Genomic DNA, 22,396 nt, shown 5'->3' with positions numbered 1-22,396 from the left:
CTGCAGCATGTTTATTTCCTGGCTAATACTGGAGCAGCCTATACAAATATGTTCCCTATATTCCTACATACTGAAATATTCAAAAATTATATTAACAAAAATGCTCTCCATACATTTATTCTGACAAACAGGGAGTCAACAAACATGAGAAAAGATCAATAATTTGAAGCTCTCATCGTACACACCAATATTTTCTGTGCCAAGATTCTCTAAACATCCAGGATCTTAAGCAAGTTGATTTTCCCTTTATTCTATTTCCTTCTTTAACTGACTTTCACCTGGTCTTGGCTTTGCATAGCTTCTGAGCTCATTTAGTCCTCATCAAGTTACTTTAAGGCCTTTTACTTCTTGTTTTATTAAGTAATCTTTTGGTATATTTCAGGACTGTGAGCAGTAACCACTGCTCATGCTATGGACTCAGTCACTTGACAATTACATTTAGGAGTTCCCAAGTTCAAGCACTAGCGTAAGTGCATACATTTGAGCACAAATACCAAATGCTACCCAAGGCATGGAAAGGACCCATAATAGGAGGCAAATGCTTGTCTAGCTTTTGTGATTCAGTAATACTGAAAACCCGGGGAGAGTTTAGGCATACGTGCCCTCTAGAGTTACATAACATTCCTACAGTGCTGGCAGTGTCATCTTTAGCAGTGATGCACTCCTAATTTACTTGTACTTCCCAGTATATTAGGACTGTGCAGCATAAATTTGACAAGAAAATTAGTTATGTGGGAGATTAGCTAGGAAGAATAGCATTCATTACTTTAAAGCTCTGATTTCAATATTAGGTGGTGAAAATCTGTTTTAAAAGGTAAGGAAGAATTAATGAGCAAATACTGTGATTAAGAGATTGATTCTATCAGTTCTTAACAGAAAGGTGAAACAGCTACTTTCCTACAGCAGTGTGTCCTCGAGAAGGGAACATTCCAAGGACAATGTTATGAAGTTCAGCACACTGAACATTCCAATGTATTCCTAAATTCCTTTTAAAAATTAGAACATTTTTATTCTTAAAACTTTAGAAACACAGGTGAAACAAATGAAGACACACACACAAATGTACATAAAACAGCGGGAAATATATGGCTCCTGATTTCAATTGCACTGTGTATAAATATACTTAAAAGGTTACTAGTTGCTCTCAAGTTACAATTGCACAATTAATTCTTAATTATTATTTGTAATAAGTTTCACACATTTCTCTTATATCTATTTTCTTGTTCTTCTATTCCTCAAATACACAAATCATAAATTCTTTTTTTCCTGTTTTAACCAAAAAGTATATCAGGAATTTCCAGTTATCAATGCATTTAGATAAGCTCATTTGTCTAATCAAAGAAGTAAGTTTAGCTATCTCTGCAAACTCCATCAACTTCACAAGCCTTTCTTTTGATGAAGATATAGATGAAGTTTTTCATTTTTGAGCATATAATATTCTTGCTGCTGTCATATATATAATTCCATATATATATATATATATATATATATATATATATATATATATATATATATATATATATATATATATATATATATATATATATATATATATATATATATATTCCATTTCATTTGTATATTAATCTTTAAAATCTTTAGAAACTGTTGAATGTATTTGTACCAAATTATTTTATCTTTGTTAACAAGTCCACCATAAATGATAAAAAGTCCCTTCATGTCAATCACATTTCCAACACACATTAGAAATGCTTTTATACATCTTTGCCAATTTCTCTAGCGACAGATACCAACAGTAAATCATTTAATAGAAATCCTCTTTAAGACTGGAACTTAAGGTAAATTTGAGTCCCTTTAACCACATATTCTCCCATTGTTACATTTATCTTTATCTATAAATGCGAAATACCACTCACTGACTGACTCATCAACAGAACTCAAAAACCACCAAACCTACAATGTTGAAATTTGGCACACTGGTTCATTATGTGGTTTAGGTGCTCACTAAGAAAGGATTTTTCAAAATATTCAGTTTTACTTGAGTTATTACACATTTACTGTTTTAACTGCTCATCTCTGTCCACCTGCACAAACATTCTAAGGGCAAACCAGCCCCTCAGTCCACAGACATGCTGCACGAACATTCTAAGGGTGACAGTTAAACACCACTAGCTTCAACAAACAGGCTGCAAAAAAGCATGCTGAATGTCACCCTGAAGTTAACAGACAGGCTGTGAAAAAGTAGTCCTCCACCACCCTCACGTTAACAACACCACTACAGCCAAATAAATGAAAAGTGTATAGTCCAAAAGTCACAAAGCAACCTATGAAGAACTTAACTGCTTGTAGTATTATAGTTAATACAAACTGTATCTGTTGAATAAATACCTGTTGCAGCAAGTTAGCAAAGTCAGTTAGAATAATAGAATCAGAGAGTTGGAAGAGACAAGGGTCATCAAGTCAACCCCCCTGCCATGCAGGAATACACAATCAAAGCACCCTTGACAGACGGCCATCCAGACTCTGTTTAAAACCTCCCAAGGAGCCTCCACCATCCTCTGAGGGAGCTTATTCCTCTGTCAAACAGCCCTTACCTATGTAGTTGACTACGAAGTTGTGTAAGGAACGAAGTGAAAGGACTCTTTGGGAAAATTAATGGTTCTGATGAAGTACAGAGGTATGCATTGTCAGGAATACCCAGATTCCATGATAACAATAGCCACTTGCTACAGAACAATAGAGCCACTTATCAGACATCCACTACTGTCTGACTATGGAATGCTATTAAAATGTTTACAGTTGCTCAAGTTTCATGAACTGTGTGTCGCTGAAAGTTGAGAATATACTTTTCTATGTTTTTTATCACCTTGGATTTATATGTATAGTTTTGCAAATAATTCATTCAGTAAAGTACGTACATTCAACAGGTATTTATTCAACAGGTACAGCTTGTTGTATTGAATTCAATCATCCACAGTTAAGTTCTTCATAGGTTGTTTTGTGATATTTTATCCACTTGTTTTCAAATGTTATTCCATATCTAAATAATGCTTATTGTGGTGAAATCTTAAAAAAAAAAGTTGGGGAATTTTTTAAAAATCCAAAAACGATAAACGGAGCACTTGCAGCTTTAAGCAGTAGATTCCCTCAGCAGCCATTTTCTCCAGGGGTACAGATCTCTGTCATCTGGAATACAGTTGTAATTCTGGGAGATCTTCAGGTCCTACCTGGAGCCTAGCAACCCTAGGCCTGACAGCAACCTCTGGGTGACTGGATACCACCTGAATTGCATGAATCAGCTAGGCCTGACTGCTTCCTACTGTTCAACAGCAGCCACCCAAGGAAAGCCAGCGTGGCATAGCAGTTAAAGTTTGAGAGTAGGGTCTCAGAGACCCAAGTTCGAATTCCTTGTAGAAGCTCACTTGGTGATTTTGGACCAGTCGTATACTTTCAACCTAACCTATCTCACAGGGTTGTTGTGTGGATAAAAAGAGAGACTCGTGTAATCTGCTTTGGCCCTCACTGTGGAGAGTCTGTAGTTTTTCAAGATAAGAGTCTGCAGGTGAGAAGGAATCAGACAGCTTAAGACAGAGGGGCAGATAAAAATAAGTAGGTGGTTGGGAAGGAGAGGTTGCCAACTCCAGCTGGGGAAATTCCTGAATATTTGAGGGGTGCATCCTGGGAAGGGTCAGGTTTGAGGGGGGCGGCCCTGACAAAGGTATAATGCCCATCTTCCAAATCAGTGAAATCAGCATTGCCCACCTCTATGTGAAGACTGCAGATCACCCAGAATTACAGTTGATCTCGAGTTCAGTTCCCCTGGAAAAAAACAACTGCTTTGGAGGGTGGTGTTTATGGCATACTATACTGAGATTTCTTCCCCAAATATTACTTAGCCAAGACTCCATCCCCAAATGGCTGGGAATTTCCCGGACTGGAACTGGCTGGGAGCCGTTCTCTGTAGCTGGGAGATCCACTGTGATTCCAGGAAAGGTAGCACTGTGGGTGGGGGAGGACGCAGGTAGGTGGCCAGGAGTGCTGCTGTCACCACTGCTATGGAAGGGGGGAGAGGAAGCAGGTGGGTGGCCAGGAGGGTAATGGGGTGGGGGCAGAGAAACAAACTGACAGGCATAGAGGTGACAGAGTAAGCAAAGATGTGATAGCAGGGAGAAAGAATAAGAGACACAGAGAAGTAGAGGGAATGGAGAGGAAGCAAAAGTGCTGGTCCCACAAGTTTCTTGCTGGTCCCTAGTTGCACATACTATTTGTCATGCCGAGCAAGATACTGCTGGTCGCTTTCCTGGCACCTAGAGTCCTCCAGGTGAAGTAGGACTGAAGGTATATTGTATCCAGACACTGATGTGGGACCAAGTTCCACTGAACACAGCATGAGCCCCATTCACCTAAACGTTTGGGTCTGGCTACGTGCCTAGAAAGTGCAACACAGGCCAAGACATCTCTTCTGGGACCGGCTTGCATAGAGGGATGCATCTGTTTACTAATCACCATAACATTCAAATTCAATTATTTGCATCCTCCACAACGTTTTCTATTAAATAGGTATTTAAATTCAACAGCATTTATTTTCTTCCCTATGCCAGTCTGTGGTCATTCCCATTTCTTGATTTTTCATTCAAACTTGCTTCCCTTTGAATTAAGACTGCTTACAGACAGTAGACTGCAACAAGCCAGACTTCTGTTTAAAACAAATTAGTGACATTAAAAGCAGAGAAAGAATGGACAAAACAGTCTGAATATGAATTTTGAAATTTTATTCTATGTACTTCATTTATCGTAATTGTATATTATCATAACACGTAAAACAAACAAGCTTACAAAACATTTAGCTATTTAGAATTATTGTAATTGTTTCTTTTTTTTAAAAAAAAAAGCATATATATAGTGAGATTAAGCAACAATTTTTAACATGCTCGCAACACAGAAACCTCATGACTGGTTTTCTTTTTGTCCTCTGGCTATTTGATGTAAAGATACACAGCTACATGAACTTTTAAGTTTTTCTTTCCAACCTACCTTTTGTAACTTACCATAAAAAAATCTACACTGGCACAGTCTCACTTGCATGCAAATTAAACCCACTGCCTTTTTGATATTTGTACATAATTGATTCATGTTGACCAGGTAGTTATTTCCCTTATGGATGATCAGGAAAGCAGATAGAATGACTTACAGTGCAACTCTAAACAGAATTACACCCTTCTAAGTCATCAGAGGACTAAGTCAATGCACTTAGAAGGATGTAATTGTGCTTAGGACTGTTCTGCAAGTTTAGCAAACCAGTTTCATTGAGCAGACACAGCAACTTTTTCTTTACCAGACACAAACTTTCAGGAAAAGTCCATACTCAAAAGAAGTTCCTGAAAGCAGACATTTCAAATCATGTGATATTGACATTACTGAGACACCTCTGAACTTTCAGTGGCCTGTCACATACCCAACAATTTACTTAGAATTCTAGGACAGAACGGATGCAAACTTGATTCTCCACAACTCATTTCTCAGACGTTGCAAGTCTATTATTACAACTATGGCCTGTAAAGCGCAATGCATCCATACAGTACGCTATACTAGTGGTTGTGAACTTTTTTATCTTCAAGCTTCATCAGTCTTCAGACGCTTAGATGCTGGTGGATTTTGCAGAGGGTCCTCAGGTGATGATAGTCTCTCTGAAATATAGAGAAGAAAAATCAAAATCAGTAATTTTTCAGTTTAGGAATATTAAAAATAGCAGGATAACAATACTGAACAGTTTATTCAGTTGTTCCATGAAACAATGCAAATACTAGAAATGTAACATTTATTGTCTCAGTCATCATAGACTGCCATTCCAGAATGCAATAGGCCAGGCAGGAGGTGGAGAGTGAAAACATAAGCCATTAGCAGGCTTAGATGAAATGCCAAAATTTCATCTGCCAATAAGCCTGTAATAAACTTTTAGCCAGATCATATTCCTCTTCTCCATCCAGTACCATTACTTAGTAACTGCATAGTTTACTTCTTAGTGTCTGACAAACAACAACTTTCTGCTACGTTTCAACCCCAAACCTTGCATTTTTCATAGCTTGCAGAGCAAGTAGAAGACAGTGTTTGTTGAATCAGATGCAATGACTGTCATAAACTCTCCCCACCTCCACCCCTTCTGCTTGGAGCAGCTTAAGAGCAACTGGTCTGTATTCTCTTTATACCCCAAGCCTTTTCCACCATCCCTCAGTTGGGGACTCAAACCTTTGGAAGAAACCCCTGCCACCACCAACAATCCTCTCCTCCATCCCTTCTGGGTGGTCTTGGTCCCCAGAAGACTGGGGTGTGGACATGCACATGAGAAAGGGATGCGGGCACAGGACTATTTCCACTCACACATCGTCCTGGTACTCAGCTCAATGCTGTCTGGACAGCACTGGCTGGCCTCTGGTTATGTGATATGAACTGGCTTGCGTGAGTTAGATTCTCTAAAAGCAGTCAAGTCACACATCAGTTCAGTTAAAGAAAATGGATCTTTAAAAACTAAGCACACATCTTACATAACAGAAATAATCAGGAATATTCTAAACACAGTTACTAGAGTAATAATATTAAGGAAAATAAATGAAAGCAACTAAGCCAGTACTTATAGAGTGACTTTCCCTTCCCCTCCTGGAAAGTGGATGCAAGGAGGCAAAAGCTTTTTAGATAAAACCTCCCTTCTTGGGGTCGGAGACAACAACAAAACCATGCTGGCATGGCTTCCTGTCCCAATTTGGGAGTTTCTTGGGAGTAAAGTTATTTTACCATGTTGAGCTGTTTCTATGGAAGAAGGTCTAGAGATTGTATTTACTGAGTCCGGAGTATCTGACTTCAGAGGAATCAAAGCAACCCTCCTAAGAAAGGGGGACAAAAAGTAAAAATAAAGAATGCTTGTGAAGCTATTCCCCATTCCCAGTCTTCTCAGTATGTCTCCTCCCCACTTTCTTTCCTTAGTTCTCCCTTTTCGAACTCTTACAAAAAGTGAGGAAATCTAGGAAGCTTCCTGGCACTACGTTTACCAAAAAGCTGCTTAATAGCTATGGACAGGACTGCATCCAAAATGGTCTGTCAGGATCTCCAGTTTCTCAGAGGAATATTTATTTTAGTGTATTGTCGTAGGCTTTCAAGGCCAGAATCACTAGGATGCTGTGGGTTTTCCGGGTTTTGTGGCTACGCAGCCACAAAACCCGGAAAACCCACAGCATCCTAGTGATTCTGGCCTTGAAAGCCTACGACAATACACTAAAATAAATACACTACGACTAATGCTTTGAATGAATGAATAAATAAATAGTTGGTCAGTTAGAATGCGGTGGGTTTTTCGGGTTGAAGAACAGAACAGTAGTATTTTCTCTTGATGTTTTGCCTGCATCTGTGGCTGGCTCATCTGAAGATGCCAGCCACAGATGCAGGTGAAACATCAGGAGAAAATACTACTGGAACACGGCCACACAACCCGAAAAACCCACCGCATTCTATTTATTTTAATATTTATTTATTCATTCATTCAAAGCATTAGTAGCCACCATTCACCTTTTGGACCTCATGGCAGCTTACAATATAAACTAAACAGCAACTATAAACCACAACTTAAAATCTCCAATTAAGACTAAAAAAAACCCTGCTTCAATGTTGAAGATTGAAAGTGAGGGGGCCAGGAACACCTCCCCGAAGAGGCTGTTCTACAATTGTGGGGTGGCCACTGAGATGAGATGTCCCACTCGATGAGCTTCTTTGATTGATGGGGCAGTCAGGAGATCCTGTCCTTGTGATCTTACTTCCCAGCCAGGAGCATATGGGTGAAGACAGTGCTTCAGTTACCCCAATTGTAAGCCACGTTCATTTTGTAATATTTATTTAAAATATCCTCTTTTCCTAAGTCTGTTCAAAGCAGATAGCAAGTTAAACAAAATTCAAGAAAATAAGACAATGAATCTGAAAACTATATTAAAGAACCCACAACAACAAATCTGCCTAAATTCAGACATACCAGTTTTTCAAAATGCTTTACCTTGGTGCCTTACTCCATGCTTGCAGAGTATTTAGTGTAATCCTCCTGGGTTGCTTTACTTTAGAACTGAGGCCTGAAGACTGTATGGGTTTCTTCTCTTCCGAAGAAGATATTGGAGTATTTCTAATACTAACAGGAGTTGAGGACAAGTCTTTAACATTTACTGGAGTCTTGGGTTGCACAGTCGGGCTGATTGGATCCACGGCTCTATTAGAAGGAGTGCCATCTACCCGTTTGGGGACTGGGGAAACAACAGTGGGGGACTGACCCTTTTTAAGTTTCTTCTCTGCTGTGTTGGGAGTTCTGGTGATTAAAACTGGGTTGTTTTTCAGTGGAGTTCCAAGTTCATCTTCTTCAAAAGTCACGAAAGAACAATATCCGTCCGTAGAGGAAATAGCAAGGAAAGATCCATCACTGGACCTGCAGTTATTCATGGAAACAAAGAAACAGAAGACATTTAGACACCCCTAATTATTATCCATTAGTAAAAATGCTAACACAGAACCTTGCTGAAAATCTCATTGCTTTCAACCAGTCTATACAGTACATATATATGGACTTCCTGGGAACATGGCGATTCAACTTGTCTGACCTCATAGAAGCTCCTGGCTGCACTTTACTGAAAGGGGGGCTCACCGGCATCAGAGCAGACTGGGTCTGATTCTAGGCTCTCCAGAAGTTCTGGAGATTTTCAATTCAACAGGTGAACTAGACAGGGTTTATTCCAAAGCCACTAGTCCTGAAAACATCTAGGATCAGTAAATGTTGGCTTCAGAATCTGCCTCTCTATTTTTCCCCGAACCCCTTCTCAGCTCTACCTTCTTTATCTTTCAAGGTTTTTACTTCCTTTTTCGCTTATTGGATTGGCAGCATAATGAGACTTTTAATGGGTTAGAGAACTTTAAAAACCTTTGTTTAAAAGAAGTTTTGTTTTTTGGACTGGAAAACATTGGGTAAATTCACATATCAAAATTATCTTTTATTTTAAATTGTATTTTATGTTCCTTTAGTATAACTGATCATCAGTGCGGATCCATATACTGTGTATTTTAGACTTATTATTTCTTCCCCTCCATCTTTTTTTGTTTTTTGTTGTTATAATATATTGAGATAAAATACATTTAATTTTTTTTAAAGTACAGTATGTGTGTGTCTTCTGTTTTACAGAGTACATGATACACTACTACTGTATCATGGCACAATTAAATCAGACTCTAGCTTTCTTTCTATTCTAGAAGAGGAATATCTGTAAGATTTTAGACAGACCTGAGAATGCAGTCTTCAGGCAGTTGGAAGTATTTTTATTACATAGTTCTATCAGAATACAGTCCAGTCTGTTAAATCTAGAAGCAGAAGTAGTACTTACCAAGAAATATCACTCAGGGTATGGTAATGTATATTGGATACATAACCAAATGGAAAGGACTGTTGGGTGTCATAGAAAAGCACAGAATCCTCTGAAGCAACAGCAAAAACTAACCGATAGGGCAGATTTATTAGACCAATTTTTGGAGAAGTATCTTCTAAAATTCAAAAAGTTTTAAAATTAAAAGACTTTTATGTTCAGGCTTTTGCAATGTAACTTTAGACATTCCTCAATTTCATAATTTAATGCTGAAAACAAATTAAATAACATGTCATTTTTAACTGGGATTAAACCAAGAGATGTTCTAACCCACTATCTGTTTACATGCAGTTCTTGAAATTCTCCATTTTAATGTAAAGTATTTACATTAAATTTATATAATTATATAAAATAAATAAATAATGCAAACTCTGGAATCGTCCTCCTCCCATTCTAAAGATCCAAGTAACTGACACACTTGTCCAGCTTCTTAATTATCATTTTGATCCTAAGCCTGTGAAATATTTCTGTACCTTCAGTGTGGGCTGCTACAGTCCCAAAAAACATTTTTGAAATTGTAAAAAGCCTTGGTACTCTCCCCTCCAACCTCCTTAACCAATAACAGTTCTGCAGCATTACATATAAAAATAATTTCTCTGTCATACTAAAAATATGAATGGGCAAGAAATTAAAACCCAACCCAAAGGGGGGGGGCAGCAGAGGGGCAGCTAGAAAGCGCTGTGGCACTGCCTCCAAAGAAGCAATCGGCAGCGCAGGCATTGAGGGAGAAGAAAATCCTCTTCATGCCTAAGGAAGCCCATAATGGGACATGAATTATGTCACCCTTTTTGGTGGTGGAAGTCTGCACCGTGTGGGTGTTTCCAGCTGAAATTGCATTGGGATTCGACTAAAATGAGCTCTGTCCCGGGGAACACCCCCAGTCATGCCAGCGCAGGCTCCTGCAGCAGAGGGACGACAGCACATGCAGCAGCTTCTGGGTTCAAGCACCATTCAGTTGAATAGCACCCTGCCACCAGCATAATAGCCCCTCAGCCAGCATATTTGTCCCTTACGTCAGTGGAGTGGGCACTCACATCGGCGCAGCCCCACATTGCTCAATTTGCCCCCCCCCGATTGCACTCTTAGAGGTCATGTAGAATCAGGAAACTGCATTTAAGGGAGGAAGCACTGAATTAAGAAACTCTAAGTACTGTTTAAAATAAGATGTACATAACATGCCCTCTCAATGAATCTGCCATACAATATTCTCTCTAAAGAGTTTACCTTTGTTGAGTGCAGATCTCAGCTCAAAGTAGACTGGACAGCAACGAACTGCTAGCGTTGCCTTTCCGGGACAAGGCAAATGAGCTACAGGCCTAATAAGAAACAGCAGCTTTTTAGGAAATGGCACTTCTAATCTAAATTTTAAAATGTTGGAAAGTGTACATGCAAATAAAACTCTACCTTTTCAGATTTTTTCTAGAAAATACATAAGTGGTGTTTGTTACATTTTCTCCAGATTCCACACAGCCAGCTGAGAAAGTTGAAGAAATGTCAAAACGTTAGTTCTGCACTTAATTTTTTAAACTACTTTTAAAAAATTCCCCCTCAAAACCTAATGTGAATGAAAATATCAGATTTCCTTCAGTGATGACTACAGCTTGATGTTGGCAGTGATTAAGCTGCATTAGAATTTTCTAAGTTCCTAGACTTCAATAGATTTAGAAATGTATCACTTGCTTAGGATTATACTGTGAATAATATATTGACTCTGCAAGGAAATGACTATCTAATGAGTGCAAATATATTTTGCTTTAAGAGCTTTCATGAAAAAATGGCTCTCTGACTTTGGTATCACTTCCAATAAGGAGTTTTGGCTTATACATAAGGGGTCAATCTTTTTGCTTCAAATACTGAATCTTGAAAGATTCAGGGAAAGAAAAGAACCAAGCTGGGAAGGAGAAACTATGAATGTCTTGCTAGCATTGTTCCAAGTTTCATTTAGTTGAAGGGATAACCTGGTGGCACAAATAAAGAGCACTGAAATCTTCAATTACTGTCTTTTTAAATATTTGTACAGCAACAGCAATGTATATGTGTATACATATACAAGGAAGAATGGGGAAAAGAGAAAGAAATGTGTTTGCAATAAAACCTAATACATGCATGAGCTGCTGTTTTCAAAGAGAGAACAAACAATCCTATTCCACTGTAAACTACTATGAAACCATAAAAGCCATAAAAGAATCTGCACACACCAGGAGCAAGAAGTAGAGAGCCATCAGGAGTAAAAGTAAGCCTCCGAAAGAATGACTTCATGCTGTCATCATGAAACATTCGATAGCTTTTCACCTGAAAAAAATTCACAATAAAAAATCCAGTTATTCCTACTTAACAGTACAAACAATTAACAGGATATCCTTTTGTGATCTTTATTCAATAACCCAGGCAGTATATTTAGCCTAGGGTACTTTTAAAATTTTGGAAACCGGCAGTGGAGACCATCTACCATTGGGGGCTGAGTCAATTATAAATCATCAAAGGGTAGGAGGTTCCAAGCCAATCATCCTCCTGTACTGGAGGCAGCTGTTCCAAATAGTTGCAAAATGATGCCTACTGGGTTCTTTGTCACGTCTGACTGGAAAGGTAGAAGAGGCAAACAGGTACCAGAGAACTCATCAGCAAACACCATGGTGCCTGTAACTACCATGTTTCAGTTCACTGTTCTGTGACCATTCAGTTTCAGAAATGGTCACACTGAACTATTTACCACCTGTTAACAATAATGTTGTTTAAAATATGTTCTTGTGCCTTGGAAATATGACAGTCTTGGAAATATATCAGTAGAAAACACCACATTTTACTTACATAATAAATGCCAAAGTTGAGCCTTATAGCTTACACTTCAGGTTAGGTTTCACTGCAATTTTTTTGCATTTAGGAATGCCATGAAGTTTGGAAAAGAATATCCAGTTCCTTTAACTAAGGCTTTATGTGGGGAAATGTGATACTGAAGCTATTAATAGCATGCAGGTAAGTAACACCAGCTGGTAAATAATGACCTATTAAGCTTCTATTAAAGAGACAGGAGTTTTTTCTCCAAGCAGTTGGTAACCTTGTATGCATTCCTTCAGCATTAAGGGTTATTTCGTTCATTACATTTTTGAGTAGCAAATGGCTTGCCACAATATGTGACTTGTGTTACCAGTAGTTTTCCATGGCATATTAATTCCTACACTGATAATGTCCTTGTAGAAAAGTCACAGTATGAAGCAACCCTAAGTGACACAGCTGTACCATAGGCCTTGGTACTTCCATGCACGGTGCTTGTCTGCACCTTCCTTTCAGTAATAGTAACATGAAGTACAAAGATTAAGAAAGGACAGAAGATTCTTGTTCTCCACAGTTATGATAGGTTCAGAAACAGCTGTTCTGAAAGGCAGTAAGTACTATTTGAACTTTCACCAATAGCAAAACAAGAAAGATACAATTGAATCCATATCTGAAAAGTCTCTTGCCCTTTGGTCTTCAGCACTTCCCTTCTCAATCTGTGGGATACAGAAAGCTAAAGAGAACAGCAGAATGAAGAGCTGGCACAGAGGGTTATGTGCCAGCATGGTGCCAGCATAGTGTAGTGGTTAAGATCAGATAGACCCGTGGTGGCGAACCTTTGGCGCCCCAGATGTTATGGACTACAATTCCCATCAGCCCCTGCCAGCATGGCCAATTGGCCAACTGATAGGAATTGTAGTTCATAACATCTGGAGTGCCAAAGGTTCGCCACCACTGAGATAGACTCTAACCTGGAGAACTGGGTTTGATTCCCCGCTCCTCCACATGAGTGATGGTGAACCAGATTTGTATCCACACTCCTACATTTCTTCTTTGGGCTAGTCTCAGTTTTCTAAGACCCACCCACCTCACAAGGTGTCTACTGTGCGGAGAGGAAGGGAAAGGAGTTTGTAAGCCCCTCTGAGTTTCCTTACAGGAGAGAAAAAGGTGGGGTAGAAATCCAAGCTCTTCTTCTAAATTATACAAATTTATTTCCAATGAATTAGGTGTGTGGTGAAAATTCGAGATGAGTAGCCATGTTAGTCTGTAGCAGCAAAACGATACTTTAGTCCAGTGGCATCTTAAAAAATGAATGAAATTTATTCCAGCATAGGCTTTTGAGAGTCAGAGCTCATTTCAGCGGATGCACTGATTGTTCATCTGTTAGCAGGAAGATTCCCAATGATCCCCTGGCCAAGCTTCAATTTGAGGCAGTAACATTTTAAAGGGAAAAAAACCCTGTAAGATGACTGACCTCTCCTTCAGATCCTCCTCCTGATGGCATTTTGGTGACATTAAATGCCACACGCTTGGTCTGAGTGTTATATACTCTCAACACCCTGAAAAATAGAGAAAATGTTAGTTTTAAATATACATATATATTTCCTTTCGTCTTGTGCATTATGTGTAGAGTTATTTCAGCACCTGCCTTCTAAAGCTTATGTTTCCCAAGAGGACACACTAGTATTGATTAGCGTGAAAGCATGCTCAGCAGTTTTGTCCATGCCTCTGTAGGTGTTAAAATGAAATTAATATTTTAAACTAATCAAATAATTTCATATTTAACCACTACATATTTTAAGAATGCCAGAAAACAATATCAAAAGGAAATATCCAATGAAGTGTTTATTTTACCTTACAAGGAATAGTAACTCACCTATCACAACTAAGAGTTGCAATGTACTGTCCTATGGGATCCCATGTTACTCCTTGCACATAACTTTTATGTTCATTAAAAATGGAAACTTTTTGTCCTAGTAACAGCATAAAGAGTTAACTGTTTAGTCATTTGGAAAAGCAGTCAAAGATATTATTTCTACAGCAACTAATGTATTCAGTGCTTCTCATTACAGCTATCATCCACAACGGCAAATCTATGTGGCCAATTACTTTTCCCCCCATTTTACAAAAGGATGCCCAAGACTGACACACAGAGATGGAGTCTATGCAGCAGGAGTGGAGACAGATTGTTCTTGCTTCTCCCTTATCCAAGCAACCACCTGCAGACCTTGAAAAGGTGATTTTTTTTTGGGGGGGGGGGTAATCTGCATTAACAAAAATCCACACAATTTAGCAGTTTCACTGAGGAAGAGAAATCAGGTAACACTGCTCCTTGCTGTGCTTTCTTTCAGTGTGGCTTTTAAGTCTCCTCTGACAGAAGAGGTGCTAATTTCCTCCTCTTCTCTGTTGAGTGACTTCTCATACACTTTCAAGGCTCACAAGGGCTTCTGGGAAAAGGTGTACAGTACATGTACATCTGTCACAAAGTGGTCATTTCAAGTCATGAAAATGGAATTGGTGTGAGGGGGAAAATAAATTCATCCTATGGTCCCAGTTGTGATTGGGCCTGATGCCTGATAACTAAATAAAACCTAAACATATGAAATTCCACGAATCAAGTTCCAATGCCATCTGTTTTGGCCCTGTTTTGGAAGGTGCTTTTACATAAAAGAAGGCATGATCTTAACAATTACCTTTACTGACATCCCACATTATAGCTGTATTGTCAACTGATGCAGATGCCATATAATTCCCATCTGGGGTCCAGCAAATATCATACACATCTTCTAAGTGACCTCTGGAATCAAACACAATAGAGAATGTCTGATAAGGAGAAAAACAGTTACTAAAACATTGTTAAAATATTCCCAGCCACTTGAAGGGTATCTACTCTGAAAACACAAGAGCTTTCCTTTTTATGTTTGCCATTGTCTGGTCACCTGTGCCAGCCACTGAGCCCTGTTTCAGGTGTGCCCATCTGCTGAAATTAGGTGGGTGGAAACTCAGGAGAGGCCTTTCTTGGTCATGGCTCCCAAACTATGGAACTGTCTCCTCAGTGAGATTTGTTGTCTGTGCTCTTCAATTGCTGTCTTCCGCCAGAGATTGAAGACTTTTTTGTTTGCATTCTCTCAATGATTCCTCATTCCTATGTTTTATTGCTGTTTTATGTTTTGTATGAATTTTAACTCTGCTTTTAATTGTCTTAATGATGTGTGGGGAGTTGATTTTTATGGTTTTAAAATGTGATTTCTTAGCTGGCTTGGTGGCTCCTATAAAGACACAAAGGTGGGATACAAGGTTTGTAAATACATAATAAAGTAAAAATTGCTCCAGGGAAGGAATTTAAAATTGAGTGGAACTAAATTCCTTCCCTGGGGCAATTCCATTCAATGCTGCCACTGCACTGATAACTTGGACTCAAATAGTTAATTTGAAAAGTTGCAGACTTCATATATTCTTAGCTTAAAAATAAAAGATTATTTGTTCGGTTACCCTGACCCACTCAAAGGAATAGATGTTACATCTCCGCAGCTGCAAGGTTGACAGGCTTCAACTCCCATCCTGACTGAAAATAAACTTGACTAGGTTCTCCAGGTACACGGCTGTAATCCCAGTTACATGTTCCAGCCTTTTCAGGAGAAAAGCCAAAGATCTTTGTTAAATTAATCTGCCAATCTTCCAAGATTTGATAAGCAGCTGGCTTCTTATTCCAAGTGGCCATATCAAAGGTATCTTCCCTTTTTGCCGCTTCCTATGCAAAACTTTAATGAGCATATGTTGTTTGTTTCACTTACTCTGCTGAAATTATTGGCAAAATAAGTATTATGACGCTATTTGGCTTCTGTATACACGGAAACTGCTTGCTAAATAAGGAAGAGCAGGAGGAGAAGGAGGGGTAGGATGAAATTACAAGGATACGCCTTCAATAATCAATTATAAAATGCACACTCTGATCAGGCGTCTTTGCACCCGTAACTTCAGACACCCAAGTGATCACTTGTACTCTGCTTTTTGGCTTGAATAAATAACCTTGTTGATCAAGAAACAGTCATCTATCTTTGCTTTCTGATCTAGTCCTGAGCAGCTGGACCTTACGGACAGGAGGTCACAGTACAGTACATTTAATCATATGAGAACCTCATTACAAAGCAAAAATTTATACCAACCTCCACCATCCTTTTTATGGCATTACTGCATCGTAGGGAGGGAGAGACCAGCAGAAAGCACAAAGTGGCATTTCCTTTCCTAACAGAGATTTTCAAAGAGCAGTCCCTGCACATTTAACCAATCATGGAACTTAACAGATACTCCAAAGCAGTTTGTAATACAGTGATCTGCTGTTCAAATAAAAAAAAGAGTACACCTAAAACTGATTCATGTGCCCCCTTGCCTTCAATCACCTTTTCCTCTCCCTTATCTACATGCAATTCCTAAAGCTCCTCCCTCTTTCCTTCTTTTGCCCTCCAGTAGTTCACTTTCATCTTTCCATTGCAGCTAGACCATGGGAAAGCAAATAGTTGTTGGAAAACATTTCCTGTGCATGCATGATTCTGTAGGAAGCCCTGTACCATATTTTATATCAAGCCAGTAATTTTCCCACACTCCAATGAATTGGCTTTTGCTGCTGCAGACATTCCACAGAAGCATAAGGATGAATGTCCAATACTCAGCCAGGTGCAGTTTTTAGGATGTGGGGATTGTTTACCCTTGCTAATTCTCCCCCCCCCCCCCCCCCCCCCCCCCGCATGACAGGGTGTAGTGAAGATGCTACACTGCCACCTCTCCCTTTTGGACACAACATCTGCACACTGACATACCACTTTACAAATATGGAAAGATTAATATTGATTTGGTGGCAACCTCTGATAAATAATATCCTGCTTCCAGTTGAGCAGGGTGTGATATAGAAAAAGGCAAAGCATAAGAGTACAGCACAAAACAATACTAGGACCCTAAAACACTCAGGAACAGAGATCAAAGCAAAGCAATATGGAAGAAAGAGGAGTTGCTCACTGCCCCAAATAATGAATTTTTGACTGCTTTTGCTCAAGTACGAATGAAAATTAATGAAGGATATTAAGATTTACCTTAAAGTTTTGATTACAGTCCAATTCTCTTTATTCAGCTGGTTATTATCATCATCATCTTGAAATGCAACTGGCTCTAGTTCTTTGTTATCATTCAGCTTCCACAACAATATGGCAGCATCTGTGATAATAAAGTCCATTCATCTTTGCAAATGAAATATTCTACACACTTCTTAGCATGAAAATGAACTACACAAAACACCTTTTATGTTTTGTATTTTAAACCTTATAAAGAGTGGTGAACAATTAGAGGGCATCTTCTCATTTTTTTTGTGGTTTTCCAGACAAGTTGTTTGGCCTGTGATCTTCCCAATTTGCTGTGGAGTAGACATTTTCAGAATTGCCAAGGAATCATCTCTTTCAAATGCCCAGTTATCAAAACAAGACTATTATCTTCTTGTCTCATATGATGGATAATCCATATGCAACAGGAAATATCAATAAATCACTTTAGTATAGTTGATTTAAATCAAATGGATTTTTACATAAAGACTCATTCTTGGTGATATAATATTAATATTTACAACAAGATGAAGGTTTCAATTTTAGAATAAGAACTTTTTGGGTTAGTTTTACAGTTATAAAAATTACTGATTTGGTTATACTATTAGAAATACACAGATAGATAATTATTAAAATTATTGTGAAGTGAACTATCTTCAGTTTCATTTGGGCCACCAGACCTTGCATTTTTTTGCTGCAGGGTTTGCATTTTGCATGCATTCCTGCCTTCCCCATAGGTAGAACTCATTAAAATATTCCCTATATGGCTCTTTTATGGCCTGTGGCCTTTATAGATTTTTCCTTCCAGGGAGAGAATAATATAATAAAGCTCAGGCTACACACAAAAATTCCAAGATTTGGAGTATTTTGCTCAAAAGGTTTGACTTTCATTTTTACAGCTTGTCTCTCTTCCCTTACACATAGCTCCCTGTGCTGATCTATTCCACTCCAAATAATTTTCCATTCATTGAACTTCTTGAAACTTAGCAATTAAAAGGCATGGGCTAGATTATGTGTACATAGATTTGAAAAGGGACAATGAGGTCCAATAAGGTCTTTTCCTTTTCCTCAAAGGGGCAATAAGGTCTTTTCCTCAACTCTGTATACTTATTTTACAACATTTTTACTATGAAGAAGAGGTATGTTATCTCTGCAGATACAAATTCACAGTTTTGAAAACTACAAAACCAAGAATCTGTGATAATATGTACTAGATGGAAAAATAGCCCAAAATAATCTTACCAAAATCTCTGGAAGAGCATGACATTGTGAATAGATTAATGAAAGTCACTAACCCCAGCATTTAAACACTGCATGAATATAAGTCTCACGCTACATAATTAAAAACTAATCCTTATTTCACCTTTGGACTACAATGTCTCTTAAATAGAATATTTTTTAAACTATAGATAGATTTTTCTTCAAAACCATTTTATTTAAAGAATCCAATTTAAATTTGAAAAGTCCAATTTAAATAAAAATGTATTTTTTTTTAAAAAATAGATTTTTAATCAACCTTGCTTCAGTGGTTTAGGACTGATTTTTTATGTGACTACTCACCATCTCCACCAGATGCTAGAATCTCACCATTGGGAGCAAAACGTACAACATTCACAGCTTTAGTATGGCGAGCTAGATTGGACAAGAATTCCACAATTGCCTTCCCATCTGGTCCTTTTTCTACTTTCCATATCTAGTTATCAGATTACAACAACAGAAAACAGAAAATAGGCAATGTTTCAAAAAGTTGAAATGTTCTGTGCAGATGAGCTTCAGTGATTTTAACAGGGCTATTATACTATAGGATAATGTTTTGTGAGTGTCTTCATTAACTTCCAAAACTATTAATGTCAAGCAATCCATTTTACAACAATGCAATGAAGTTGCTATAATTTCTTAAAAAGTAATCCAATATGTACTGTATTTACTACATTGTGTAGAGTGATATGATAATATATTGTGGATCAGAGACTGTAATATCTGTCTTTTAACACAAGATGCTATGAATTTAATGGATTTCATAATAACACTTTACTCAACAATCTTCAAGACTTAGAGCAGCAGTGGCGTAGTGGCTAAGAGCAGATGCATTCTGATCTGGAGGAACCGGGTTTGATTCCCCGCTCTGCCACTTGAGCTGTGGAGGCTTATCTGGGGAATTCAGATTAGCCTGTGCACTCCCACACACACCAGCTGGGTGACCTTGGGCTAGTCACAGCTTTCCGGAGCTCTCTCAGCCCCACCCACCTCATAGGGTGTTTGTTGTGAGGGGGGAAGGGCAAGGAGATTGTAAGCCCCTTTGAGTCTTCTACAGGAGAGAAAGGGGGATATAAATCCAAAACTCTCTCTTCACTATCTCCAGATTACTTCATACCAATGTTAATATAAATGTGCTTCTTAGACAGGTCACAAAAAAACCTTGGGATTGTTAAAATATTTGTAGCCTTTTGCCTTGTGAAATTATCTCATTTCTTGTCCAAATGTCTGAGTAACATTTAACCATATTACTATATACAGATACTGGTAACTCACACGAACAATAGTGTCCACTCCAGCAGAAGCCAGCCGATTGATCTTCCCATCATTCCCATGCTGGAAGTCTAAGCTATACACTGGCTCTTTATTATGCCATGCAATTTCACAAGTGATCACTTTCATCCTTTCAAAAGCAAACACAGCACTTTGGGAATTTTGTCTTTTGTTATGATAAAAGTCAAAAGAAAACATCCTAACCAATAATAACAGATGCTGTAGAAACAGTGGAAGACAAATAGAATTTAATTACTGTATGATATAACACTCGTTTTAAATAACAAAACAGTTGAGAACATAGGGAACAAAGAATCCACATCAGATAAGTAACAATATTTTAAAACAATTAAATTGGCAGCAAAAATGTATGCAGGGGATACATGAAAAAAGCAAGATAATACTGGAAAAAGCTGAATCAGGAATTAACTATAATTAGCAACACTCCTCGCTTTCAATGCACAAACCACTTAATCGCCATCATTTCACAACTGCTGTGCAAGGAAGTTGGTGCCATCTCCACGCTAAAAATAGAGGTATGCTGGGAGATAACGAGTTGCCTGGAGCCCCCCCCCCCCGCCCCCGCCCCTTCATGACTGAGATTGGTAACTGTAAACTTCCAAAACATAACATGCTTTGAACCGCTACAAGCAACCAAACGCCACCCACAGCTCCCTGCAGAGTAGACCCTTCTGAACATCTCTTCTTGTGCCACCGGGAAGGAGAATCAATGCTGCTTAAAGAGACTGGTGACTTGTGTCAGAGATCTAAAGTGAGGTATCCATAACGACCCCCTCTTTACTTCCTACATAAGCAAATTAAAATACCCCTTTTTTCCTTCTCTCCAGTCGCCAGCCGAGACTGCAGAAGGGACCTTTCCCCCTTTCCTTAGCGGCTTCCACAGAAGCTTCTTCCTAGCCTGCGCCAGTCCCGCCAAGAAGGGGCTACTTTCCGTTTCCACCCATGGTGGGCGTCATTCATTCATGCACTCCCAATCATAAATTCCCGCAAAAGCTTCCTTCCTTGGTGCACAGGAGGGCTCTGCTCGCAGGATCAGTCGGTCAATCAGCCAATTCCCTCCCCCCTTCCCATACCTGCAAGAAGACCCGGACAGAACCCACCTTGAAGACAACCCAAAATCAACTCTCGCTTCCCGCGCTCGCGCTTGCGCATCAGAAGCCGGAAGGAGCAACATCCGCAGAGCTCGCTTCCTAACTTTCATAGCTGCTCGGGCTGGTTCCCTGGCTCGGGTCTCGATTATATTTTCTGTGCTCAGGGGCGGGATGTTTCAGAGTTTTTTCCCAGTGGAAGACCGAGCACACTTATCCGACACCAGCTGAAAAACTAGGCAACAGCAGTCATCACAACAAACCTGTTGCCTAGTTTTTCATGTAATACCTGTTTAGTCGGGGAAACCAAAATGATGAAAATCACTGGGAAACCTTTTGTGGAAACCAAGGCCTTTCCCCACTCCCTTCTATCCCCCCTATGCCAGGTGCGCGCCCAGGCGTCCCCACGACCCCGCGCTCTGTGCGGGGTCGTCAAAAGGCGCCGTTCGGAAGAGCGCCTGGGATGCTGCGCGCTAAGGGGTCGCGGCAGCGGCAGCGTCGGGGCGGCTGCACTGTGGCTGCCCCTGCTGTGGGGAGGGAGGAGGAACCCCGCGCTACTCTTCTCAAGTAGCGCGGGGCTTACGGTAAGTGGGGAAAGGTCCAACAACTGTTCAGCAATCTAGGTTATACCAAATGGAAGTGTGTTTTGCTGGCAGGAAGAAATCAGCTTTTCCAAATAGTTTTCTTAAACTTTCTTTGTTGTAGATGCAATACAGGGTTGTTAGAAATTGTTGTAGTTATTAGATTACAGCTCTTGATCCAAGTTAGAACTAACAGTGGAAGGTAGATCCACAAACTTCCAATTCTCACAAGCACTTTCTTTGAAAATTGAGAACATCCAAGTTTGCTTAAATCTGTTTCATCAAAAATAGGGTTGTTTAATCGCTCAGAGGGCCACTTCGTTTTAAAACTAAGAATGCCTGTCTTACAAGACGAACTTTTAATTTCCTTTCTAGCCTGAACCGCCTCAAGTCAGTTATTGCAGTATCTTCTTCCACACTTATGGAAAATATAGGTTAAACCTACAAAACTTAAGCTTGGCCATCAAAACAAAAAGGGTTTGAAATGTTTATATGGGATTCACGACTATGAGTAGGACACATTTGTAAACAATTCCACAGCGTTTTCAGTGGGATTTCCTTTAAAAGGAAACCGCTTCATCACAGCATAGCAGTTTCTCCTTGAATCGGGTGGAGCAATCTACTGCCTCAATGTCCAATTCAGACCCATAAAGCATAAGAGCACTGCAGGATTAGACCAGTGGTGTCTCTCTAGTCCAGCATCCTGTCTTAAAATAGTCTTACCAGTTTCTTTGGAGAGTCAACACCTGGGCATATGAACCAACATCTTCCCCTGAAGTTGCCTCATGCAATGAGTATTCTCCATGAATCAGTCTATGGCTGTGATTATATCATATCCTCTGGTAGCAAATTTCACATTTCAGTAACTCACTGTGTAAAGAATTATTTTTTGTGCACCCTTTAACTGTTACTGG

General features: G+C 39.2%; 1 protein-coding gene across 3 annotated transcripts; it reads right to left on the bottom strand.

Moving 5' to 3' along the window:
• Positions 1 to 4,718: 4,718 nt before the first annotated feature.
• On the bottom strand, positions 4,719 to 20,965 carry CHAF1B (chromatin assembly factor 1 subunit B). Of its 3 annotated transcripts, none has more exons than XM_048495431.1 (14): positions 20,914 to 20,965; positions 19,796 to 19,922; positions 18,824 to 18,956; positions 17,261 to 17,381; positions 14,867 to 14,970; positions 14,050 to 14,146; positions 13,648 to 13,732; positions 11,600 to 11,693; positions 10,806 to 10,875; positions 10,626 to 10,717; positions 9,363 to 9,519; positions 7,997 to 8,416; positions 6,751 to 6,839; positions 4,719 to 5,648 (listed from the first exon to the last, which is right to left on the bottom strand). In XM_048495431.1, the coding sequence occupies exons 2-14, from the start codon at positions 19,919 to 19,921 to the stop codon at positions 5,575 to 5,577; spliced, it is 1,662 nt and encodes a 553-aa protein (XP_048351388.1). In that variant the 5' UTR covers position 19,922; positions 20,914 to 20,965; the 3' UTR covers positions 4,719 to 5,574. The 3 variants fall into 3 exon arrangements, with proteins under 3 accessions (XP_048351388.1, XP_048351389.1, XP_048351387.1); XM_048495432.1 differs by having other exon boundaries at positions 20,887 to 20,940; XM_048495430.1 differs by lacking the exon at positions 20,914 to 20,965 and adding an exon at positions 20,620 to 20,817.
• Positions 20,966 to 22,396: the final 1,431 nt, after the last annotated feature.

The sequence above is a fragment of the Sphaerodactylus townsendi genome, linkage group LG04 (assembly GCF_021028975.2).
Source record: "Sphaerodactylus townsendi isolate TG3544 linkage group LG04, MPM_Stown_v2.3, whole genome shotgun sequence".
Taxonomy (NCBI): Eukaryota; Metazoa; Chordata; class Lepidosauria; order Squamata; family Sphaerodactylidae; genus Sphaerodactylus; species Sphaerodactylus townsendi.
The sequence above is the reverse complement of the archived record's forward strand: the minus strand, read 5'-3'. Positions and strand labels throughout refer to the sequence as shown.